This window comes from Pagrus major, chromosome 8, assembly GCF_040436345.1.
Source record: "Pagrus major chromosome 8, Pma_NU_1.0".
Taxonomy (NCBI): Eukaryota; Metazoa; Chordata; class Actinopteri; order Spariformes; family Sparidae; genus Pagrus; species Pagrus major.
Genome location: NC_133222.1, coordinates 16,963,326 through 16,989,891, shown reverse-complemented (window position 1 = coordinate 16,989,891; position 26,566 = coordinate 16,963,326). Strand labels below are relative to the sequence as shown.

At 40.8% G+C, this 26,566-nt stretch overlaps 1 protein-coding gene across 2 annotated transcripts in view; it reads right to left on the bottom strand.

The window, feature by feature from the left end:
- The window catches only part of kcnq1.2 (potassium voltage-gated channel, KQT-like subfamily, member 1.2), a 184,973-nt gene that overhangs the window by 122,506 nt on the left and 35,901 nt on the right, over window positions 1-26,566 (bottom strand). For both annotated transcript variants that reach the window (XM_073472223.1, XM_073472224.1), the window contains exons 12-13: window positions 25,578-25,604; window positions 22,260-22,377 (exon numbers count right to left, since the gene is read on the bottom strand). In XM_073472223.1, the coding sequence (XP_073328324.1) occupies window positions 22,260-22,377; window positions 25,578-25,604 (145 nt within the window). The remainder of the gene's footprint in view (window positions 1-22,259; window positions 22,378-25,577; window positions 25,605-26,566) is intronic.

The following is a 26,566-nucleotide window of genomic DNA, read 5'->3' as shown; positions in this document are numbered from 1 at the left end:
CACCCTGAACCGGGCAAAAGGAAAGATTTGTGTGCTGCAATTTTTGCAGTTATGGCCATATCTCCTATTGGAAATGAGCAGTCAGATCATCAGACAATCAAACACATTAGCCACTTTCTTTGAAATATAAAGTAACAGTGAGCACACCCGAAATGTATGAAAAACTGAAATAAGTATAGCAGGTCAAAGCTGGATCTGTGAGCTGGTCTTTAAACTGTGATTAACATCACAACTGACAAACACTGACAACAAGCGTAATAATTTCACTGTTAGCCTTTGTTTTCTCTTCAAAATAAGATGGCTCATATTACAGTTTCTTTAAAACCTTTCGGGGCTCTCTTACCCTGCCTCTCTTTTGAGCGATGTTGCTATGTTCCAAGATCTCAACAAAAAACTTTAGCATAATATTAATATGTGCCAAAACTCTGAGTTAGAAACCAGAATGTTTCTTTCTAAAAGGTGAAATGTGTAAGAATTGGCCTCCTGTTCAAGCTCACTCCAAACAAATGGGGGGCAGCATATCACCAGAGTAACCACTAACTGCTGTTTATTCTGCTTTTTGCTGTAGCTGCTGTTAGCTAGTTAGCTCAGTTAGCTGTGCAGTTAATAGCCCCTTTAGCTGACCAAGCTGACTTGTTTCTGTTGAGTATGTAGTTAACAAAGCAATTGAGCTCGTCTTGGTTTTCTCAAAGAGAAAAAACAGGATTCAGAAGGTGTACGGTTGTATTTTCTGATACTATTGGAGTATTACCTCTTGAGGCACAGTGGTATTACGAGACAGGACAGGCTGGGGCTAGCTGGTTAGCTTGCTAATTAAGTTGATATCTCTGCAACACAATACAGAGACGTCTGACATGCATCTGGAGAAAATGTAAAAGTAAAAATAAGATTAAAATAAGTAAGATTTCCCTCTGCACAAAGATTTTCTGAACCTTATAACAACTGAGTGTCGGATGTAGTATCTGAGCTTTTGACGTAAAGCACAACTGCCTTTCACAGCCACACAAGAAACAAGTCCTTCTCTTTCATATACGTTGCAAACTTTACCTCAGCACCATCAACCCTATGAACTCTTTGCACCCGTTGTGCATAGTCAGTGTCTGAGGACCCTCCCTAATTTTAGGTGAAACAGAGCAGAGCCAGCAAAAACCCAGCAGCAGGGACAAGGCCTGTAGTGTAACAGAGCTAGTCCAGATCTGTATGAAACCTGATCAACAGACAGACTGAGCTCGAGGAGACCGGGAGGGGTCGGACTGCTGTCAGTTCTGCTGCTGTCAGGCGCACAGACAGGTAAGTCTATCTGAAGTGTAGCAGTGAACAGAGACATGGATGGATTTTAGTAATGCAACAGGTTGTAAGAACCACGGGGCAGATACAGATTCAGTTGCATGAAAGTGATGTGAATGCTATCTGATTACAAATGACAGCTAAAGATTTTTAGAGATGTTTCGCAGAACTACGAATCATTTCAAGAGTGAAAGAGACATGCTTTTTGTGAGTACTAATACCTTTCACTCAGGATATTTGTTAAGTGGTTTGAAGTGTTGCTCAGGAAAAAAAAACACAGAATTCTACATAATCTAGAATTAGCTGTGGGGTGTTTCTCTTTCCTCCCATTTCACCTCTCCCTCTCTCTAAGTGCCTCTCTCCCTCTGTCTCTCTACCTCTCACCCTCCCACAGGTCAGCACAGCTCTGGCCCTCTCCTGTGTATTTAAAGTAATTGCTCATGGCAGTCAAGGTGTCTGCATAAGGGCCTGTCATAAGCAATCCACTGGCATGAGTAGGGGCCTTGTGCATGAACCTAATCCAGTCAGTGAAGCCAAATGGACGGACGGAGGGGGTTAAGGAGTTGTTCAACAGGAACCTGAAAAAAAGTAGGTTGTGTTGGCTTTTAATCCTCTCAAAGTAACATGAAAATGAAGCTGAGCCATTTCTCTTATGTTGAGAATGATTATTTCTCTGCAGCCTCCCTTCATGTTTGTGCATATGTGCCTGAAAAAATAAATTCAGCTGTTTTCATTTCTGCTCTGTTGTTTTGTCATGAGCCTCTCCTGTGAATTTACAGTGCAACACACTATATTTATGGTTATTATCAACAGTCTTTCCCTTGTCCCGTTTTGCACTTGTGTCTAATCAGTACGCTGTCAGACATAGTGCTTTTTTTGCACAAGAGAACAGGACTCTGTATTTGCTTTCACACTGTGAGGGCTGTTTGCTGAAGGCCTTCGACACACACAGAAATTCCTCACCCACTTACCCCACTACTACGCCAAGTTCTGTAGCATGTTCAGAGACAGACAAACAGACAGACAGGAACTAAGGGGCCAAGACCAAACGTCGACCCTCTCTGGGGCATGGCGACTCTGGTCAGACACAGCAATAAGAGTGGAGCCCCCGGCCCCTGCAGCCAGACTTGAGAGGAGACGACTTAAGGTCCTAAGTGTTTGGGAAACAGGCCCATCAATGTCAAAGCCTTTTATTGCTTTGGCTTCCTATTGCTTTTCCCTGCTTGGGGGTTAGTATGAATCTACTCCCAGCAAAGGCAGCGGGATGGGTTCATCTTTCATCAGTCATAACCTTGGCAATTAAGTACACACACATGAGGAATGACCCAAGATTAAAAGAGAAAAGGTCATGGGTTGCTTTAAGTGGGTTGTGAATGAGGCATTGTTGTTGTTATGCGTACATAGTATCATTGACATTTTTTCAATTTCTTTCTATTTTGAATATTTCCTTTTACGGCGTCCATGTTGACACTTAAATACAAAAATAAGTGAATAAGAGAACAGAATGTACTTCAGGGTTAGAGGTGATGGCAACTGCAGGATAATGACATAGTCTGACAAAACTAACCTCAAGAGTGTGTTATAGAAACATCATACTCAACCCACAAAAATACACAAGGGTCAAATTTGGTTCCAATATAATACTATTTTTATATTTATATAAAATGTATATATTTATATTTATTTATAATTGAATTAAAAATGAAAAATAAAGTTAGCAATCTGGTAAAAAGTTGAACCTTTGAAAATGTACATGAGTTCCGTATTCAGCATGTCCCATTTTCTTTAATGACAGCATGGACTCAAGCTGGCATGGACTCCACAAGTTTCCATAAAATCTGATGACTCATGGTATCCCAGCAAGTTCTGACCTTCTTCCAAAGCTTTTCGTGATTTCACAGAACACTTGGCTTTCTCCATCCATGACAGTCAGGAATACTTGGTCTTCTTTGATTTTGCACAAACTTGTGGAGTTCATGCCAGCTAGAGTGCATGCTGTCATTAAATACAAATACAAAGATACTCTGAAATCCATGGACATGTTTTCAAGATTCAATTTTACTCAAATTGTTAACCTTTTTTATCATTTGTATAGCAAATAATAGTATTATTATTGAAACAGATGCATGATAAAAGTATTTTGGCTGGCATGGACTCCACAAGTTTTTTAAAAAACCTGATGCCTTATGCTATCCCAGCATGACTTGGCAGTCCTCCAAAGAGCTTTTTGGGATTTCACTGAATACTTGACTTTCTCTATCTAAGACAGTCAGGACTCCTTGGTCTTGATTTTGCTCAAACTTGTGGGGTCCCTGACAGCTCCAGTATGTGCTGTGATTACAGCAAAAGGGTGGGATATTCTCTTTGGTCTTCATTGGTTTTGCACAAACTTGTAGAGTCCATGCCAACTCGAGTGCATGCTGTCATTAAATTAAAGCAAAGGGGGAAATACCAAATATTAACATATTCAGAAATTAATTTACATTCAAAGATTCAACTTTTCACGAACACTGTTACGCTTATTTATCATTTGTACTGAAAAAGATATCTAAATGAAACTGATGCAAAATAGTAATTTTTTTTAAAGTATTTTGACAAGTGGTCTCAGAATTTTTGAATCTAATGTATATTCAAAAATATTTTACTTTTCCACTTGCAGTTAGTTTTTTCTGGTTACTTCAATACATAACTTTAAAGAACTAAAGTATAAAGATGTAAACTTGGAAACATGTCTGACAATAAAGATGCAACAAGGCAATTTAAAAATGCAATTGTTTCAATTTACATAATGGCCATTCCCCTGGTGTACATGCATTATTAGGCTGACTAAACAACATTTAGTTTCTTTTGCCAAGTTTTTGCACTAAAATGTGAATGAAAACTCTTTCCAGATTTCATGGAACAAATTGACAATTATAACTGATTGTTTCATAAACAATTTTACTGGAAACACAAAATTAATAACAACATTATGGCTCTTTTGTTTCGGTACAAATACTTTGTGTTGAGTAACAAATGAGGGCTTGATTTAGATTTTCATAGCAAACAAATGACCAAATGCAAATGGCTCAAAAATGATGGAAACTCGGGGCTCATGAAGTCATATTTACTAATAAAATTAAGGCAAATAACAATGTCTGCTTTCTCATCCAAACAACGGTTTATGGAGCTACCGAGAAACACAGCAAAACACAGGGGAATGGAGGAAAATGGGAAACACTTTGGTCTGAAGCCAAAACTAATAATTTAGTTAGCCCTCACATTCTGCCCAAATTGTTTCAGTGTTTGTAATCAGGATCTGCTCTTTTTTACAGCACGTGTTCACAGAAAGCACTGAAATGTTTCTCTCTATGTATCTAAATATCCAACTATCTGCTGTCTGTCTTTCCATTTACAAAATGCACTTAACATGTACACTCAGTGAGTCTTGATGAGGCACCCAGGATAGAGCAAGTGGACGGGTGCTGCTGGCTTTGGCACTTGACAAACAGCTTGTTTCAATGCTCCTGACAACCCTGTGGGATGAAACCCGGCTCACACCAACACACACACACACACACACACACACACACACACACACACTCCTCTCGCCCTCGTCTTTCCTCTCCAAATCTCAAACCCGAGGTGAATCCGTTCCACCCTCCCTCTGCTCTGCACAGACATTTTCCTCTGCCTACCTCCCTCCACTCCAAACTGGAGCGTGTGCACAAATGACATCTTTGAAGGAGAAAGTTCTGAGATGCCTTACTCTTTACTCCATTAGAATAAGTGTGGAAAATGCAACACAGAGTCAGTTGTATCAAACAGTAAGAGCTGACTGCTGCAAGGTTATTCTAGTACACTGCCCTGAATTTATTCTTTAAATAACATCTCTCTGGCTACAGTTTTCTTGCCTTGAGCGTTTCTTCAAAAACTTGTCTGACAAACGGTTTCTGTGAAACGACAGATTGATCAGATTGCATCTGGTCCACTGCGGTGTGATTTGCATGGAGCAAAACATCTTAAATGGAAAGGCCAAGGCCAGCTTGTTATTTACTCCAAACCAAGGCCGAGAATAAGTAGTTCAAATGTTTGAGGGAGAAAAATATTTTTAAGTTTGATTGCATTTGTCAAGTTGTCTATAAAAACATATTTAAAATGTGTAGCTTGAGATTTGTTTTGCATTTAAACGTGACTGTTTGCCTCGTGGTCGTGGGCACTTTATATGAAACTGAAACTTTATTCTGTTTCTATTCTGTTACTCCCATCTCAGGAAACTGTCACTGAGTCCAATAATATTGTCTCCCTCGTAGAAAGGGAGGCTGGCTATTGAGTCAGTTATCTGATGGGAGGCTGGGAGATTCTGTGTGTGTGTGTGTGTGTGTGTGTGTGTGTGTGTGTGTGTGTGTGTGTGTGTGTGTGTGTGTGTGTGTGTGTGTGTGTGTGTGTGTGTGTGTGTGTGTGTGTGTGTGTGTGTGCGTGAGACAACGTAGGGGGTGCTGCCTGCTTGTCGCCGAGTCGGTCCTGAACCCACAGGGCGAAACTGCCGCAGGAAGAATCTGTGCCCCTGTGTACTACAATATCCTGTTTGGACTCAAGCTGCTCTCCCCACTCCTACACACACAGACATGCACACACACACACACACACACACACACACACACACACACACACACGCACGCTGCTCATACATCACGCTCAAGCCCCTGGCCAAAAACATACGGCTTTGTTTTCGTTGCTTTTCTGCACACACTTCTGCAGAGCTGCTCTGCAGATCATGTGAGGCTACTTCTATAGGCGTTTAATCTGATACGCTGTTTGGGGGTGTAAGGAGGCAAGTGTATGCGTGTGTAGGGGTTGGGTGTGAGTGGTGGGGTAGACTGAGGGCTAAAGTAGTAACAATATGGACCCTGAGGCAATCACAAGTCAAACAAAGTGTTGAGGCATTTGGATTACTGGGAGGGAGGTGCAGTGCTTAGTTTGAGTGTGTGAAGCTGTGCATGCATGATGAACACAAGCACAGACACACATGCTGCATCCATCACAAGAGCCAGACATTCATTTTTAGCTATCTGTTCATCCAGCCAGTTTATGTATCACTCTGCATACAATCACAGCAAGAGAAAACAGGGCTGAGTGAACGGTCCTGTGTGCACGGACGAGCTCTGCTTCCCGTAAGCAGCCGATAAAAATTACCAAAAAAAAAGGGCAGCTGGCCCAGGGGCAGATACCTCACTTCCCAACAGAGCGCAGTGCATTTCCTGAAACTGACAACTGCTAGGACTTGTACTGGGGCCAGACACAACGCGAACGAGACAGACAGAATGACAGAGAGAGAGGAAGAGAGACACAAGGGGGAAGAAGAGAGAGCAAAGAGACAAAAAGAGAGAGTGGGTGACTTGGCCTACACGGTACAATCAGGAAAAATGTTGTAGATACTGGAGTGACACGCCAAATGGAGCTTGCAAATTCAAAGAAACACATGCAAACACGCGCACTCTTGTATCTTTTGATCAGTCCTTTGCCCCGACCGAGATAGCTCTACATTCAAAGATAAAAGCTCCTGCTCAGAGTCTTTATCTCAAACCAAAGTGGTATCAACTGTTTTTGGAACTGGCACACCACAGCTATTGTTCACAGCTCGACCAGAGCAGAAAGTCATACACACACACACATTAAAAAAAACCTGAACACTGTTGGACCACAAAAAGAAAAACAGAGCTTTGATAGAGGAGGGAAAGTGTGGTTTTGTCAATTATTTTCATGCATCTCTCCTTCTCCCTTTCTTTCTCGCTCTACAATGGAAAAGTGGGATGGTAACATAATGAGTTGCAGGCAGGAGGAGAGGTTGATCGAGGGTAGCAGCGGTGATGGTGGTGGTGGTGGTGGTGTTGATGATCTCGGTAATGGGCACACCCCGGCTGCAGACACCAAAGTCATGAAAACAACCCGACAAGGACATTTCCACTTGAGCTCAACCCTACACTTACCGTTTCCTTCTTACTCTCTGTGGAAATCCAGCAGAGGCCGAATTATTAAATCTACACTCAAAAATCTAAAACAATTTTTTTTAAAAAGAGTTCAGTGATTGTAGCCCGCCTGGCTGCCTGTCAGTGAAGAGAGGTGGAGGGAGAGGAGGAGTGATGTTGCTACAGCACAGCCTGCTGGTCAGAGAGGGGAGTGTATTTGCTCAGATCCCCTCCTCCACACATTGTATTACTGCTGACGTTTGGGTTTTTTACGCTGCTGTGTTATTTCAGCGTTTCGGTTCAACGTGACCTCTTTATCACAAACAAAACAAGCATAAATAAAAACATCTGCATGTGACAATAATAAACCACATATGACCACGTTAGTCTCTGTACTTCTGTTATGCTTTATAAAGAATTCACAAACACACTTGGTGTGTTTTAGAGTGTTGCTCAAGGACTAAACCTCTTGTTCAAATACTGTTGACCTCTCTGCAGTCTTGTTACAAGTTATTTAAAATGTTGTTTATTTTTCCACTTAAAATTACTTGTCTTACTTTCAGGTACAATGAGGACCGATTTTTACACTCATTTTTCACTAACTAAAACTACATATATTTTTTAAAATTGTTCTTAAAAAGATGTGATTACCAGGGCTGGAGCTGACATTAAGGATATCATTATATTTTCTGGGAATTTAGATTTTTTTAAGTAACCAGAGCTGCATTTTAACATCTGCAGTTAAAAGACACACACATGACTGTCGCAAATATTTTAAGGGCTCAAACGATTTTAAAAGCAAAAAATTACAAAAAGGGATTTCCTAGTTCACTATCAGACGTTTATTTCAAGTAGTTTTTTTAATGCACTGAAACATAATTTAACTAAGAATGTAGGGATAATCTGGGATGCACTAGTGCCATTAAATGAATAATGAAACTCATAGAAAATGTAACCTGAAAATGAAGAATTATTATTATTATTTTATTATTGTTTATTTAGTGTTTAGTACTAGCATGTCAGCAGTTTTAATTGTCCCCAAATGTAGAAAAAATTCTGGTGATCTGTTCAGTGGGAATCAGGCTGTTTGATGTTTCACAGTTTGTTCCACCCCCCCACCCTCTGACTCAGTTTGAAACATCCACTGTACATGCACCACCCTGCCCAGCATGTGGTGAACATACAGTATTTTTATGAGCTAACTGTGGAACATTATTATCACCTCGGTCACCATTGAATCATCTCTGATGAGATCACACTAGTCGATTTAGCCCTGACCTCCTTTACAAACACGTGTATTCGAAGGTTTTCTTTTATTTGCACTGTTGTCTGCATTTGTTTTATCATTTTTATATGAAGCGTATGTTTTGGTGCACTATGTTGATGCTCCACTATTATGTTCGGATACTGTGGTTTCTATGTCACACCTAGAACACAGAATTGGCTTGATCTAGAACATTTAATATCACAATTCACCCAGTTTATCTTTAACTCAAGGTAAATTAGAATCTTTAAATTTAAGGTTAAGGATGTATATCTATATTTAAGTTATGCAACTAGGGTGTGACTTCTACCCTCTCTTCATTATACAACATACAGAGGCCTTCAGCAGCTGGTCAAGTTTATTCACACACACGCACACGCACACACAATGAACACCAACTTCTCCATGCACCATCAGGAGAGACAAACAAGGGATAGTAACATATCATACACAAACCAGTGTTTGGGGCCCCCTCAAAAAAATAATGGGAAAAGGAGCCCCTGATGGCAACTATAAATCTCCTTAAACTTCCCATAAAGGTACTTTACTGTGCATCGCTGCTGTTTCAGTATTAATGCTTTATGCGTTGATGATCACTGGCCTTATAATGTGGGTTTTATTTACAATGTGACAACATTAAAGTTGTTGAGTTATGAATTTAGGTTTTAATTGTTCTGGTTGTTAATATTATTTATATGAAAAAAATCTAATAATGTGAACTTTGGAAATACAAAATATTAGATTTCATAAATTTTTCACTGGTGTCAGAGTACTTTTAACATAATGTCCATCAATGCTGATTGGATGGGCCTCCTGGGAATTTTTGCCTAAGGCCCCCCGACAACCAACTGCCTACAAATACTCATTCAAACAAATTCAGAATATCACGGCTCATCTGATTAATCTTGATCATGACACGCTTCCCTCATATAGTATAAAGCCATTAACTGTTATAACTCAACTCTTAAAAAAGAAAAAATCATCCGAGACATTTAATGTAATTTTATGCATTTTTACGACTTCGAGTCCTGCAGCACTTTGATCCACAGACACCCTCTCTGACTTCCCTCCCAATTTCTCTGACAGGCTTTGAAAGAAAAGGATAAAACAGAGCCATAAAATTACAGTAGTAGGCTGGAAAAGACTTTACAGCACATATACACTTCGAGTATAAAGAGACCGGCCTTTCAGCACTAGAAGAGACTTATTTAGAGGGTTATTAGTCCCTGCAATGGCCCCTGGGGGGTCTTTCATTATGAACTCGGTTCTATATGGCTCCTATTAACAGCAGTGGAAAAAATACACTGGGGGGAGTTGAACGAAGTGTGCGCGTGCTTGTGTGTGTGGGAGTGGAGGTGACAGACACACGGCTAAGGCTTACCTGTTCCCCCCCAATTTGATTTATAGCTTTTCTTTCACTCCACTGCTTTAAAACATCTGGCTCCAAAGGCATTTAAGGTCTTGACTGATAACCTGCCGACTGCTTCTTAATCTCCAACCACAGTAAATATATGATACAGAGTAACCCAGAAAAAAGCCTTCTTCTCTTTTCGCTTTAACCCTCTACATTGCTTATCTGTTTCTTCAAACTGTCAAGATGTCATCTAGTCAGAAATCCAACCAAAAAAACACTGTGGTTGGATTTCTCTAAGAAGCAGAATGTGCACCAAATTCCAGTATACTCACTGTGGTGAAACTGCGAATGTGTGGCTGTGAGTGTGCAAAGTTTCTGCAAAGTCTGGTGATGGTGGTGCGATAGAGACAGAACTCGGGGGAACTGACTCTGGCCCCCCTGTTGTCAGTCGCAGTGGTCAAAGTGATAAAGAAAAGTTCTGAGGATGAGAGTTCAATTGAAAAAATCTTTCAGAGAAATCAAATTCAATGATTCAGCTGTTTGCTACCAGGTACTACCAGGAAGAGGAAGATACTGAAGCAGACAGATTCTCAGAAAAGTAATGCTCTACGCCTATCTCATGGTCAGGTAACTTTCAAGTGTTGCTTTTGTTTTATTCATGCTTTTCAGCAACCAGGCATACTGCAGTTTTCACCAAGGTAGCGAAATTAAAACCAAACAGACTGCATTTAAATATATTTTACACACTCGCATGGAAAAATTAGCAGTATTTATTTATTAAAGGTACTCTACAGTACGTACTTTTGGCGAAAAAAATCTAACTCAGAATGTCAATATTTACAATATTAATAAAATAATAAAACAAAACATTTATTTAATATATTTCCATAACTGAATAAACAAGCTGCCCTCAGAGGGTAATACTGTCTGAAGCTAGAACGGTAGCTGCTTAGAAAGTTCCTGCTTACTTACTTGTTTTACTTGTGTAATTCACTGCACAATTCAAATGGGATCAAAAAGTTATTTGTCTCTTGCCATTCTCTACCATACACATTTTTCTGAAATTAGGTCCCATGGTGGTCCAGCAGAAGGGGTGTGACTTGGCCTTTCTATAAATGAAAAACGGCAGGAAAGAAATAGCTATTCATACAACTTTGTAAATGAAATTGAAAGTTTTTTCAAGAGAACTAAATTCAATGTTTTTTTAAGACTTCTGCAGAGCGGCAGGTAACCTGAAGACATATAAAGTGTTGAAATTCCTCTATGGCAAGCCTAATATAAACCTGCAGTGAAGATATTAACAGTGCGGAGCTTTAGTTTCCATTTCACTTCCAAAATTGGGTGTTAAATGCACAGTCTAATGTAATTTTAGCTGGCCTAAATACCTTAATGTCAATGTTATATAAATAACCCACCTCTCTCTATCTAAAATAAAGTGAGCGGATATTTTAGAACAAAGAAAATACACCAAATCCCTCCCACCTCATAATGTGATCGGAGGCTGTATCCTTGATGGGATGCCAGGCAGCCCATTTTAGCCAATTCAACCTCTGCTGACCCGAGCCCAGCCTTAGTTCAAACACACAGAGAGGTGTTCATTCAGACAGGTGGGGCGGGCACTTAGCCAGGGTGGAAGCACATGTACGCATGGACACACACAAATGCATGCACCACATTTTAAGTTCCCCTGTGGTCAAAGCGTGGGCCACAGTGTTGTAGCTCCCCTTCAGTCAACCCCTCTCCTCTCTAACAGGTAAACGCCCTGGCCGGTAGCATATCCCTGCTTCTGCGTGTAAGAGGGGAGAAACCACAGGGCCCCACAGACGAGCTCCATCAACAGGCCCTCTATTCATCTCCAGGGCCGGAACACTGGGCTCTCTGACGAAGCTCCGGCACCTGGCTGCGGATGGACGCAACATCAGAGGCTGGGTGGCGGCAGCACTGGTCGCCACACCTGAATAAACCCCCCCGGCCCACATCAAATGGCACGGCTGGCCTATTTGAAAACCCAAGAGCACGAGAGCTGAGAGAGTTGAGCAAAAAAAAAAAAAAAAAAAGGCGGCCAGGAGAGTTGAGGAAGGCTGTAGGATTGGCTGTACAAACAGGCCACTCAGGTGCTGCTGCAGACTACTGTTTTCATTAACAGGAGTGATGAAGAAACTGAGCCCGGCACAGGAGAGGGAGGAGGAGGAGAACATGGCGAGAGAAACACACACACACACAAAAGACGATAGAGTGTATTTATACAGGTGTCTCTAATATTGGAGCAGGGAGGGAGACACACCTCGAAGAGACAGGGAAGCATCTATAACAAGTCTGGGAGTCCTCCAAGCTTCGACTGGGTTGGGTATTGCTTTGATTTCTCTACAGCCAGAGTAAACCAGGATTAGGGCAAGTACAATCTAAATGCAGTCACATACTAATCATGGTTGATATCCTTTAAACTTAGGCAGGGCTCAGCAGTAGCGATTGCCAGTATTTTCCTCATGTTTTTTTCTAATTTATTTCACTTTCATCTTTATGATTATATGATGATACATGATAGTAGTAGTACAAGTATTAGTTGTTTCTTTATTTATTAGTTTATTCTTTTTTTTTGCCTTCACTATAAAGCAATACAAATTGTAAGAATGCTATAAATACGAAAAACATCAGACGTCATTTAAAGTGAATGTATGTAAGATCTTGCATCCTTACAATAAAGAAAAAATATGAGATAGAAAAACACAAAATGTGCACCCCAATATAAACAAATTTGTGTTTTTGTATATAGTGTATTTGTTGCATTAGCGATATTTAAATATTAACCAGAGAGCACTGCTTGTGTGTTGGTGTTTCTATCTGTTTTAGAGACAACGTTAAAGCAACAAGTGACTTGCTGGATTCATTTCTGAGGGATTTATGACTGAGGGACACCACTGGTATTTTGTATAGGCCTACCAGAACTTGAGGGTGGACACATTAACTGGTAACACTTAAGATTCAAATTTTGTAAAGTATGAGATAAAACACAAAAGAAGTACATAGTTTTGTTCAGTTACTGTAATAAACCTTCTAAACAATCCTCTTTTTTTCATATAATCATTATTAAGCTGATGTATAACTGCATAGTATCTTAATTACTCAAAGTATAAGTTGACTAAAAATGACAATGTTTTCAGTTCTGGTGCCTGGTTATCAGCCTGGCAACCACTTTTAAGGGAGCGTTGATCCTCCTCTTATTGGCATGCCACTACTACTATTTACTGCATGAGTGCACTGGACTCTCCTCAGAAGCTTCTAGTCAAGTCAAGATGACACAAAATTCTAAAAATAGTATCGCAGGATCTGGGCCCTTGCACACTGAGTTGGTCAGATCTTACACCAGTACTCTGCCCCTTAAGTGTTCTCAACATATTCCTTTGACTATTTCAGCAAGAAGAAAAAAATGCTTTTTTTTCTTTTATTTGATTTGTCATCATAGGTCTTTTCACAAAATAAAAACTGTATTCATAAATGCAAGGTTTTACTATATGTTTTTACATGCTTGTTTTATTTCATTTCTTTTTTTAAATGTATAACAATAATTGAAAACAATTTAAATGACTTGCTTGCTACAGATAGCTTCCATTAATACAAATCTCAATTTTATTTGCATGGATCTCTGTCCCAGGGATAAATATCCGCTGATTAATGTGACTGTGTTATGAGACTACTAACTTCCTGTTCAGTAATTACTGTAATTTTGCAATCATTAATGAAGATGAAAACATTTCCAAATCATCTGGACTTTATCGTCAGTTTTTTTTTTTTGGTTGTGTGGAAATAAATATCCTCAAGCGACTTCAGTTAATGGGGCTTTAATAATTTAATTTAGTGCAATTATGTTGGTTCATTAGTTTAATTTGTATATTTAACCTCGATGTTATCATGCTGCAATCTATTAGGACAAACATTATTAAATAAAAACATTCCAAACAGCCAGAGTGCTGCATGGAAAACTGAAGTATAAAGGAAACCAACAAACACACTAATTGTCATTAATATTGTCCCGTGAGTGTGTAATTGTTAACAGCACTCGGGCCTAATCAAAACAAACACTTCTCCAGTTTTGCTTTGCCCCTAAACAAAAGAGGGAGCAGCTATGACATCACAGAGCTGCTCAGTGAGTCATGTTGTGAAAACAGCAATTTCCTGACTTCATTTTCATTTTCCATTATCTGTTTTTTTGTGGTGCATTTGTGGCGGCGAAGAGACACTCACGCCACAGACAAAGCTGTGCAAGTCACACGGGGAAGCTAGGGTCAGTCCGACTCCGCCACATTTTAAACACACTCCTGAGGCCAAACATAAATCATACACATTCAAAAACATACAGTACATTTGTGCTCCAGAAGTCTTTCACTGACTTGTTTTTTTTTTATTATTATTATTATTACTATTATTGGTCTTTCAGGCAGCATTAGGGTGAGTGGACAGTCATGATGTTTGAGCATATTTACAGGAATGTTCTTAATTTTTCTAATTTGCCAGCATCCAAAGAAACCCCTGTCTTGTTTGAGCTACAGACTTTGGGGGGAAAGAACAAGAAAACACAAGTTTCTTCTATTATCTTTCCTACAGAACACACTGTCAGATAAGAGAAAACCTAATGTGAATACACCAACTTTTGTTTATGCCTGTCTATTTCTGGCATTGACTCAGTCCGGTTCATGGGTAGTAACTCATGCTGATTTTGGATTGAACCCTGCTCCACCGCACCACACCAGGATACTCACTAAACCAGCATGGCGTGACAGGCTCACTTCAGTCCACCACTGTGTGCTATCCGGGCGGATTTAAGTGGAGCTAATAGAGCCGAAATGGCGCTCGTATCGTTTCCAACCACTGCACACAGAGCAGTCAATAATCTGGATGCATCATGTTGGTGAGAGTATCTTTTTATTTGGTCTGGCCGGTTTATTTATGCAGTACTTGCTTGCTGAGTCGCTGGATTTTCCAAAGTGCGGTGAGAGGCCATAAAGCGGGCCATTCTCCCAGTCACTGATGGTCCCTCGCCATAAAACCCTCCCAGAACCACCAACACCACTGAGGGGGAGTAAACACTCTCGCCCCTATAAGAGCAGCACGAGGGCCTTTATTAATGCGGGACGGCCACTGTCAAACGCACTCTTTAATTAAGCACTTCATGAAAAAGCCTTTTATTGGCTTGGGTGTGACGTATATGTCATAAAAGATGGTTTGCTGATTCTCTTTTTGGCCCCTGGTAGGACCATTCGCTCCAGTGGCCACTGATCTCTCTCTGTGGAAGAACAGTAAAATTTTAAACACACAGCATCATCTTTTCTCTGTAGTAAACCATGTGTGATTTAGATTAGTATGTCCTGATCCAAACTGGAGCTTGTTTTACAAGTATAATATAAAACTTTAGTTCCTTTCTTCACGTGTACTTAAGTGTCACATATCTCTCATTTAAGTTATCTATATAACACTCGAAAATAAAAATAAAACTGATGACTTTTATTGTAACAGACTTTGCACATACACTGGATATCCTCAATGTTGTGCATGTGGAAGTTAAATCATACAAGAAAAATCACTTGTGGCCTGCAATGACCTAGGGTGTGCTCCCTCCCACCATCAAACAATATAAACTCTCCCATCACTGTGTAGTTCGCTCCAACAGAATCTGGACTGAGGTGACGGAGGACCCAGAATTAGTTGAACTGGGGTTGCATTTGTAAGACTTGTTCAGTTTCATTTTTTCTTGACAAACCGTGAGTTTGGTGGGGAAAAATACATCATGCAGAAATGGATAAATGTGTACAGTAAACCTCAACTGCACAGTAGCAAAAGACACGATGGCATCCTTTGCAAAACTGGGACAAGAAGTAGTCGTCTGTGGCTGTAATGTTGGTCAGTGTTTAGGCTTCCAAGTATAACTGCACATACAGAGAGATTTGTGGCAAAAAGGCACTACAAACTGCAAGTCTAATTCCTTGTCTACACTGCTCTGTACAGCTTAACTCAGCTCAGTTTGACTCATTTTTAGTACCAGGTATTTTTCTCACTTTCACCTGTAGTAGAGCCCGACTATATATCGGTTGGCTGATATTATCATCAGAATCATTGCAAAAAGTGTGTTTATTGGCCAATATGTGGATATCAGATTTTCAGTAGTCGGGCTCTAGCCTGTAGCTGGTACCCCCTCAGTGTAGGCAGGATTCGTAGCTGATCTTCATAGCAAAGCCGAGTGAAACTGCAGTGACAACATCTTCAATGCAACACAAACACAGGAATAATGGAGGATATCAAAGGGGTTTTGTGTCCTTGAGTGAGATGAAAGACTGCTGAAAAAAGGGAGAGAGTTTTCGAATCCTGCATCAGAGTGCAGACAACAAGACGACTCCAGTGATGATTCTCTCCGACCAATTAGTTGTCTGAAGTGCAATCAAGCCACCTTTTAGTATTGATTCATCTCGCTTGGAACTTTTGCCAAAGGCAAAAGCATCCAGTGGAAATGAGGCTAAAGTAATGACTTTAATTGGAGTTGAAAACCTGTTGCACCGTTTGATACTCCCATAACTAACTAGTCACATCTCAGTGTAATGTAGTGCAGGAGACAAAAACAGGACACAGTTCTGTTTTTCATAGCCAGCTGAAAGGGTTAGAGCTTTGTCAGTCAAAGCTCACCACCAGACGTTGGTGGACAGCGTTGTTCTTCAGTTAGAAATGAAAGGCAGTGGCAGATGATGCTTTCACTCGCAGTCTGTGATGCAAGAGTAAAAACAAAAACAAGATCTTCTGCAATAAATTAAGCATGTTCAGAAAAAACTGAATTACCACGTGCATTGTTATAATGTCCGTATGGCATTGTGAAATACACTGAAACTCGGTGGAGAAATAACTTTGTAAATATGAGCTGATTCAGTTGCCTGACATTTGATTTATATTTAGTCTGTAACAGTAACATGTCAACTAGAAACAGCTTCCTTAAGCCCACACCTAAAAATGTTTCAAATAATCATAATAAGCAATGTTTACCAAATGCAGACACGGCACAAACGCAGCGATGAGCATCTGTTTTGAAGTTTTGACGAGTCCTGCACACACTGCACCAATCAGACCCCGACGTCCCCATCCAACATAGTGCCTGAAGAAGAAGCTAGTTTCAATTTTGACTGTGCTATGCTGCCAACTTAACCGTAGCATTTATGCCGGTTGTATTTTGGAAAAGTGAGAGCAATTAAACTAATTCTAATACGTCCAAGTGAGTAAAGGTAGAGTGGAGGTCAGCAACCACATAAAAAGCCCAGAGTCTGTAATGAGATTAACTACTGAATCTGTCCATGCACAGCTCTGCTGTCCAGAGAATATGAATCAATGTGTGGCTGTTTTACTGTTTCTGTCTTTTTATGCTCTAGAAATTGGCAGTAAGTCAAGAAACTGGGCCACAATTTGTTCTTTTCTTTCTTAGTTTCTTTCACTATCTTTTCATAAAGCAGCAGCGCCCAGGCAGCTTTTCTTGCTGCAGGGCAGGAGGCCACGGGTCTTACCCCATCCGTTTGTGTGCATATGTGTGTGCGTGCATTTGTGTCTTGTGCATGTGCCCAAAATGGGGCCCTTGCCTAGTCGAGTTTTTCATTCTAATACTTGGCAGTAAAGCCAAAAATATTAAGAGGATTTATTGGATATTTTCACACTAGATTCACAGCTGAATCTTGCATAAAGCCCCATAAAATAACTTCTTAGTCAGCACATGTTTTGGAGCACAAGGCTGAAGAGAAGTGGTGGATGCTGCTTGGGGGGGGCTTGTATCACAAACATTTGTCAAATTGACAATATTCGAGGTTTAAAAAGACTCCTGTGACAGAGAGCGTGAATGCATTTCTGATTTTTCCTCTTGACTGAACACCATATGTCTGAAACACCCCTCTGTGCCATCAATATCAGAGTACAGTGCAGAAGACATGCATACAGAGGCCACACAGACAAAAAGTCAATTTGTTGTTCAGAGCTCTGCACAAAAGACGCCAGTTGCTCAGCAGAGAGAGGCCCCTACTTGAAGAAGACAGGCCGTGATGCATGTGTCTCCGCCTGCGGTCCCTCCTGTGGCGCTGCAGTGGGTTTTCATTGTTTATCTCCGGCTAGCTTGTAGGAGGGGAACTAATTAAGAGCTGTCTGCAGGTGGCCCATGCAGGCTTTTACAGGTCTAAGAGGAGACGAGAAGGAGAAGGAGAACCTGGCCACACCCAGCAGGAGGAAGGGCCGACTGCCTAAGGTCACAAGATGATAGACATGACTGATCTGGTGCTGCTGGACAGAGAAGAAAAAACAGGAGAGTTCTTTTCTCTTTTGGGTATCTTTTGCTTACACGGAGAGGCAGAGAGATGAGAGGCCGAAAGAGAGAGAGCGAGAGAGAGAGAGAGATAGGGAACAATCACTGCAATCAGCTAAACAAGGCCTTCCTCTGTTTGGGGCCGAAGAAGTGTACTTGGAAACATTTACTCATTCTCCAAGAGGGTAAATGTCAATCTGCTTTGGGGTGGATTTAGAATCAGCAGCCCCGCTGGGGTTTGTTATGATTTCATTCAACAGTTAATCAGTAAATCTCAGAAATTCACATCCTCAAAGTGAACTGCTGTACACACACAGTGCATCGCACCAAATCAAATCGTAACAAAATCAAGCCTCATTTACACAGGGTCAAGTAAACAAATAGTGAGGGACTAGTGTTTACAGTCAAAAGGGAAGGGCTGTGTTGACAAGTGTATGTGCTTTTTGTTCTGTCTGTTTGAGATATCTCATAAAATCCAACAAATCACCGTGAGCTGGCTTTACACAAACAAACAAGGCAATAATAAAGATTTATCTTCACAGAGGGGGACAACGTGTGCTTGTGTGTGTTTGTGTAGTTGGGTGTGTGTGTATGTTTTGGGTTCAGAGGAGCAGAAGACATGATTGCGTGCGGACGCTGGCCTGCACCACTTCCTCTTCAGAAGCCCGGAGACGTCACAGCCAGCTGTATTGATGCCTCTCACATGTGAACTCACACACACACACACACACACACACACACACACACACACACACACACACACACACACACACACACACACACACACACACACACACACACACACACACACACACACACACACACACACACACATTTTGGGGGGTAGTCTGCTTTCGCAAAGCCAAACAAACAGTTGAACGTTCCAGCCAGTGCTGTGACAGAGACATAAAAGTGGTAGAGGCAGCAGAAATGTGGAATAAAGGCTCTTTGAACAAGCACCAAATCTAAACTGAGGAAAGCTCCAGCTCGTGTCAAATCTGTGTGGCGATAGTGTGTGCGCATGCAAGTCGCCTCAGGCACCATGGGTGTATGTGGCAGCCAGATAAGGATGCCAAATGACAGTGTTGTCCTTGATGGCGTGACACCAGGGGCAAAACAAACCAGCTGTTATGGGAATGTGGCCAGCATGGCCCAAATCTGAGCCTGGCTGTTACAGCTGAGTTATGGGCACAGAAGCACTGCAATGGATACAAATAGACACTCTCTGTCTCTGCAGCTGGAAGACTTGCCGTCTTAACCACGCACGTGCAAATGGTAAGACAAACGCAAACAAAAAGATTTTTCAGATGATTCCTAGATTTGTTCAGGAGACATTAATAATCAATAAACTGGCAGAAAATCTGAAAAAAAAATTGTATTAACAATGCAATGAGCAAACAGGCTACTAAAACAACAGGCTATAGGCAGTTTTATGGCATATTGTACCAGCATGTTAACTGCATACTGTAAAAGAGTAGCGCCATCTTCTGTTCCGAAAACAACGGCTAGATTACCACTAGACATAACATGCTTCTTTTCATCTTTTCACAGAGTATTCGGTGACACTTTAGGAGCACCTAAGGTTTCAGTGTCCACCTCTTTGACAGTAATAATTAATGTTGCTGGTGTGAAGATGCAACCTGTCACCTTGCAGTTGTGCAACAGTTTCAAACCATCAAGGTTCACTCCCACATGTCTGAACTTTAAAAAAGGAAGAGTTTCAAATTTGGATGACACCTATTCATACAGTCCTTTTTTTACTTTTTTAAACAACCCTTTTTCTGATGTATGATAGTGAATAAATCTTCCCTGATACAAGAAAGGTAGTAACACTTTTAGATGCCAAGTATGTACGGACACTACATGTGTGAGGAAAAAAGTTTGGCTATGGCAGGAAGTTTTGAGCATGAACAAGAAAAAAATAATAATATAGGTTCAATTTAAAAATGAAAAACAGCCCAGAAAATTAAATATGAGAAACTGTAATCACATTTTCCAGGGGTGGCGAACATATCAAATTTTAAATGATTAATAAGAGTTTGGGTAGTGGCTAGTCATGGTCTCTATGGTATGTAAAAGATGACGTTTTCCATGGTCTCCATTTTGCAGATAAGATCAGGGTGGATGGAAAGATGGAAAGGTGGAGTAAAGGGAAAAAAAGAGAGGAGAAGAAGAATAGTGAGCGAGCCAGTACAGCGACTTGACTGGAATTCATTTTCTGTGTGGAGAAAGAGTGCCACGAACGGGCAGGTCAAAAGACTGCAAGAGAGAGAGGAAGATTTCTGCTTCCCATAACTATTGTTTTACAGTTTAAGTTTATTTTAATATTTTAACTGGAGTTAACTAATTGGATTATTAGCCATTAGATATTTTGAACTACTCTGAAAATTGGGGGAAACACTGTAATGTTTTCACCCCATTTAGTAATGACTATGCGCGCTTGTGTACAAAGGGTGCACTAAGGTTTTTGTATTCAAGAGGACAGAGAGAGGAGGCTCTAGAATTAAGAAGAAAAACCAAAAGGCCGGAGACGGAGCCGCGCAGAAGAGGTGAGATTTGGAGGGCAAACACAGGAAGCAGAATGCCTTTTAGGCAGCGATACCGTATACAGTTATGAACAACATCCATTGACACACATCTACAGTACGAGAACAAACACACATACTGAGACTAAGTAGCTAAAAGACTTTAAATAATAGTGAGATCTATTGTCATTTTAACACAAAGGTAATCATTTAAACTTGTAAGACATAGCTGCTCTCTGTGAAAGGACCAAACTGTGTTGCTATTAAATCAAACCCAATTCTTACTCTGCAGTACAAATAGCCCATAAAAGCCTTGTAAGATTAGTCCGGAAATTGAACCACTCAAAGGAAATAAATGACTGTAGATAAGTTTCTGATCAAAACAAAACCTGTGAGCCATTACGGGAAAACTAAGTAATAAAAATAACTCTCTACCAAGCCAAAATGAACTAAAATATGGGCAGTTCGCGCATGTTTTTTTTCTTAATGGAATAAAAGACAAATATATCTACACTACAAGCACGTACAAAGGACAAAATACAATAAAATACTAAAAATACTGCATGTTAATATGTCAAAGAACAACATAACACTCACTGTACATCTCGAAGCACCTCCTGAGGCAATAACAGTTGTTACAGCACACGATAAAATAACCATATCTATTATAAATGAAAGGAAACAACAATATTTACACAACATCATCAACACCCCCCATAACCTGTTGAAATGGATAATCTTCTGCATTATATCCTATGGGGCTTTTAATCACCTAATCTGGATGCAATGATGCAACATGACTCAGTCCCAGTGGGAAAATCACTCTAGTAGTCTCCCACTACTGGGATTAAGCCAATGACATGTTGTCTGTGCAAAGACTTTTCATACTGCTTCTGTGTGAACACTTGTAGTAACTGTTGATAGTGTAAACATGTGAAAACCCCATGTACTGGTCTGCTGATACTGGTAAAAAGACAGGAGTTAGTGGAGAAATAATGGGGAGTACATGTTTTCTGTAGCCGTCATTAACATCCCCCACTGCAGCACGATAACCCAGGAAACAAAGAAAACCTAATCACATTAGAGGTACATTTAGGTTCACATTAAGGAAACGTATATGAATAAGCAGGTCAGCAGGAGGAAGGAACATCATCAACACGCATTCACAATTCACAAAGCAACCAACAGCAGTGAATTCTCAATCCTATGAGGGCATGTGGTGACAAGCCATCCAGTACCTTAACATGCTCTACAACCTATTGAGAGGGATTTCTTTGACATTTCCCTCAGGACTAAAGGGATAATCCCCTTTATAACTCTCTGTACCTGATATGGCCTTGGCCCTCGACAGTCTATTTAACCCTCGAGAGAGTTCAACAAAACAGCTTCACTTAGAGAGCAGCTAGAGGGGCTCTCTTGTCTGACAAAAGGCCTTTGGCTACGATGACGAGGAGGGAAATCTGTATTATATGTGTCAAAGAATGGAGGTCAGTGCAGGGTGATGGATCGGAGGGGGATGAGGGCTTCGGAGAAGAGAAGAGGGGACATTTTTTTTGGGACTTACTGAGCTTTTTGGGTCATCACTGGCAGGGGAAGGTCCTCACTCATGTAGTCCAGCTCGTCAGTTAAGCTGTTGGCGCGGGAGATGTCGATGGAGGTGCTGTTATCATGATTCCTCCTTACTGAAGACAACAAATACGACAGATATTATTTCCAGAACACTCATATTTGGCTCATAAACTCTATACAAGTTTAACTCTGCTGATTTTTTTTTTATTATTATTAATTTTGGTTGGAAAGGAAACATTTAGATGCACAGCTCTAAAGCTAACATACCTTTTAAGACCTCGAGTAAATATCAATACACATAGTTTGAGGAATATTTTACATCATAGAGGACGTAATTTCTTATGTTAAGATGAATAATATTTTGAAATATCCAGAAAAATGACAAGGTTGTGGTCGAAGGCAAATACAAATGATAGAAGTGCAAATATATTTAAGTGTGTGGGTGAGTAAAAGCAGACACGAAGAAACAGAAAGATACCTGGAGAGCCAGGGCAGCTCAGAGTAAAAGACGACCAAGAATGGTGAGGAGGGCCTGAATGCATGCAAAAAAAAAAATCAAAATAGGAAAGAAGAAACAAGGAGAAAAAGAAGAATGGAAAAAAGTTGAAACAAACACCTGTTTTATTAGTGAGTTTTGTTGATTGTTCAGTCGCTTGGTGTACAACAAAAATGTATTTAAGGGGCACTTCTCTCCAAAAATACGCAGTTCTCCTCTACCTGTAGAGCTTTTATCCATCTAATTGTTTTAGTGTGAGTTGCCGACTTTTGGAGAGATTTTTGTCTTGTCTTGTGAATTCAATGGTACTAGCTGGCACTCTTGTTTGGCTTGTAGTGTTCAAGTGCTTGCAAAAACAAAAGAACCCACATCACTGCGCAGAAGGAAACTTGCATCTACTCATGGACAAGAGGCTTGTGACAGAGCGGGATGTGAACATTAATGGTGTCCTCCTTTGCTGAGCTCTAACATTAACTAGCTTAGTTAGCTTAGCTGTCCCACTGTCACAGATAAGGTGGAGCCAAATGCAGTAGACAGCAGGCAGGATGATAAGTGGATGAAGTTTTATTCAGGATCAAGACAACACAAGGAACAGGGAAACACAACAGCAGCATGAGGGAAACTCAACAAGGACTGAACTTGACTGGACTGGACATAAATACAAACTAAACTAATGAGGGGATGAGGTGCAGGTGGAGAGAGGCGGAGAAACACAGGTGAGGGTAATGAGTGGAAAATCACTAGGAACAAGGAAGGAGCTGATAGGCTGGAAAAACACAGGAAACAGGGCTGGGCTAATTAGACAGATGCAAGACAGGTGTGGAGACAAAAACAGCTGGTGAGGAGCTCAAGAGAACAGGAGGGAAACAGAGCAAAAGACCCCACAAAAACCCAGAAAACACATAAAACACAAATAAAATGAAACCTAAATGACAGGACCATGACATTAGTTAGCTAGTCTCTTGTCCATGACTTTTGCACGCTTTCTTCTGAGCAGTGATAGGGTATAGTTTGGCAGAAAGAAAATTCCTACATGAAAGTTCCTTCATGAAACTGTCTGTGGATGATCTTGAATATCTGGGACATGATTTCTGGAAAGAGACATTGCTGTTGAGTTTTTCAAATGTTTTTTGTTTTGGCGCTTTGAGGATCACAAGCCTTGTTCCATCTAGCTTCATTATATTTGAGAGAAGGAAGACGTCCCTGCAGCCAATACCTCCAAATTACAGCAACTCACACCAAAACAGTCTAGATGGATGAATAACACAAGGGGTAAGAAGAAAAATATGTATTTTTTTTATTTTAGGGTGAACTGTCCCTTTAAAGATTTTTTTCAAACGGATGCAAAACCTCTACATATGAGAAGAAATTAAGTGATTTCAGATTTGAGTTAAATATTTTTTAACAATTTATGCGTGGAAACAGAAATTGCAGCGCTCCAGTTCAACAGTGCAGCTGGCTGGCTGCTGGCTCGGCTAAAACAACAGCAAAGAATAACATGTGTAGCTGGGTCTTGACCTGCAGTCAGACTGTCAGAGTCTGAGGTTGACAAGTCTCTCCTCCAAACCACCAGGCCTCCATTGTGATATAAAGAATGGAGGCAAATCTGTGCCCAAGAACAGAATGACCATGCCAATTCAAGCAAAATCCATTCAACCTCTCTTGTGCTCCATCATCGAGTTTGTTTAACATTGTCCTATCCGGAAGCAGAGACAGCAATTGAGAGAGGGAAGGAGAAAAAGTGAGAGAGAGAGAGAGAGGGAAGGAGAAAAAGTGAGAGAGAGAGAGAGAGAGAGAGAGAGAGAGAGAGAGAGAGAGAGAGAGAGAGAGAGAGAGAGAGAGAGAGAGAGAGAGAGAGAGAGAGAGAGAGAGAGAGAGAGAGAGAGAGAGAGAGAGAGAGAGAGAGGAGGGGGTGGGGGGGTGTGATCAGAGCTAACAAGAGCCACCTTTAGCCTCGACTTCAGCTCACTGAAGGAGATGTGAACTGGCTTATCGGCTACACAAACAGGATAAGGTTTTATTAACAGCATGTCGTTTATCAGGCCCATCAGCGCGAACGTGTTTGGTCGGGAGAGTATGAGCAAAGAACAGGAGAGGTGGAAAGACAGGAAAAGGGAAAGAAAGAAAGAAAGAAAGAAAGTGAGAAAGAGGTTCAAAGAGAGAGAGAGAGGCGCTCCATTGAGAGATTCTCACAGACAGGGAGGTGAGTAGGGCCAGACAGATAAGTGGAGCGATAAGCTGACTAAATCAAACAATGACCAGTTTATTTCTGACCACTGGAGCTCCACAATGGCCGCTTATCAACTCCCCCCCCCCCTCTCTCTCTAGGTCTAGGTCCCCACAGTCCCCTGGGCCCCTGTCCATTCCTAGCCAGGCCAGCCCTGTTCCTCACCCGTGGTGTTGGCAGGACACCCAGTAAAGAAAACAGGCCAGGTCAACCCGGGACCAGTGTCTGAGTCTCTCTGCTTGGCTCTGGTTTGGTCCGGTTGGGGACAAAGGCCTAGCCAGCCAGCGAGTCTAATTAAAATACTGTCTGGGCCACATTAAAAAGGCAGGCTAGCTAATGATTAACACAGAGTAGTTTTTAAAAAGGAGACAGAGAAGTACTTAAACAGTGGAAGGGGCTACTGGTTAGACAGTGCAGTGCAATCACATATACACTATATATTCAGCCCTTGTGTTTGCTCTGAAGATAAAGAATAACAGATATAAAAAAGCGTATGCATTAACATACTAGATTATGGAACAGAAACTTCCAACCAAAGTACACTACAACATTTGTTAACATCATCATGTGATGAAGGAGTTAAGACTCACCTGGTTGTCTGAACATTCTGGTGATTCCTGCAAAGACAGGTGGAAATGTTGTTAATTTGGATTGCAACATGGCTTGAGCACATATTGACACATCCTTCCGACTGATGAAATCAATAATCTCTATCAGTTGCTGCTTTGCAACACAGCAGCATTCTGTTGTACAACCGTTTCCTCCTTTATTGACATGGACAATACATTTGATGTCTGTTGCCAAGCACTTCGGTGGAAGGTGTGTATTTAAAGTGGCTATTTATCTATACTCTTTAAATAACAAGACAATGACAATGTGAAAGGGATTGCTCGTAATAAATTACCAACCGAACCAGCTCCCCCCAGCCTTGCTGAGCTTCACAGCGAGTTTCAGCTCATCGTTTAGATGTCAGGCCCTTAACTTTACTGTTTTGATTCACTCTCATTGCTCTCAAAGTGACATTTTTGGCTGCAGCAGGAAGCTATTTTCAGTAAAGAAGCTCTCAAAAATCCACTGTATGCTACCTGCTCAGCACCTAATGGCAGACGGACACAGTTAGCAACTAGCTGTTGAACATAGTAGTGTATTTAGCAGCTAAAGAGTCAGATGGAGGCCAAAACCACAGCTTAAAGTGATCATATATTTGGCCTACATTATCCAGGTGACCAAGTTCACACCCCAGACGAACGCTTATGTTGTTCCATAAGTGCTGGATGTCTAAATAAGCAACTGTTGTGTCAACAAGTTGGCACATCAGCTTAAAATGCGATGATATCTCAATGTGGTGTCCATGACTTGTTTGCCCCCAAGTGGTCATAAAAAAAGAATATCATGGACAACAGTAAAAAGCATCAAAGACAGTATGGCAAAAGCATGATGGCAGGTGATATTGATCATCCATATTGTTTTTTAATGCAACAGTTTACTTAACTGATTTACCATGCAGCTTATACATTGTTAGCTGACTCATAAACCACAGTGTTTCATAAAACCATTCAAAATACATTTGCAACTCTTT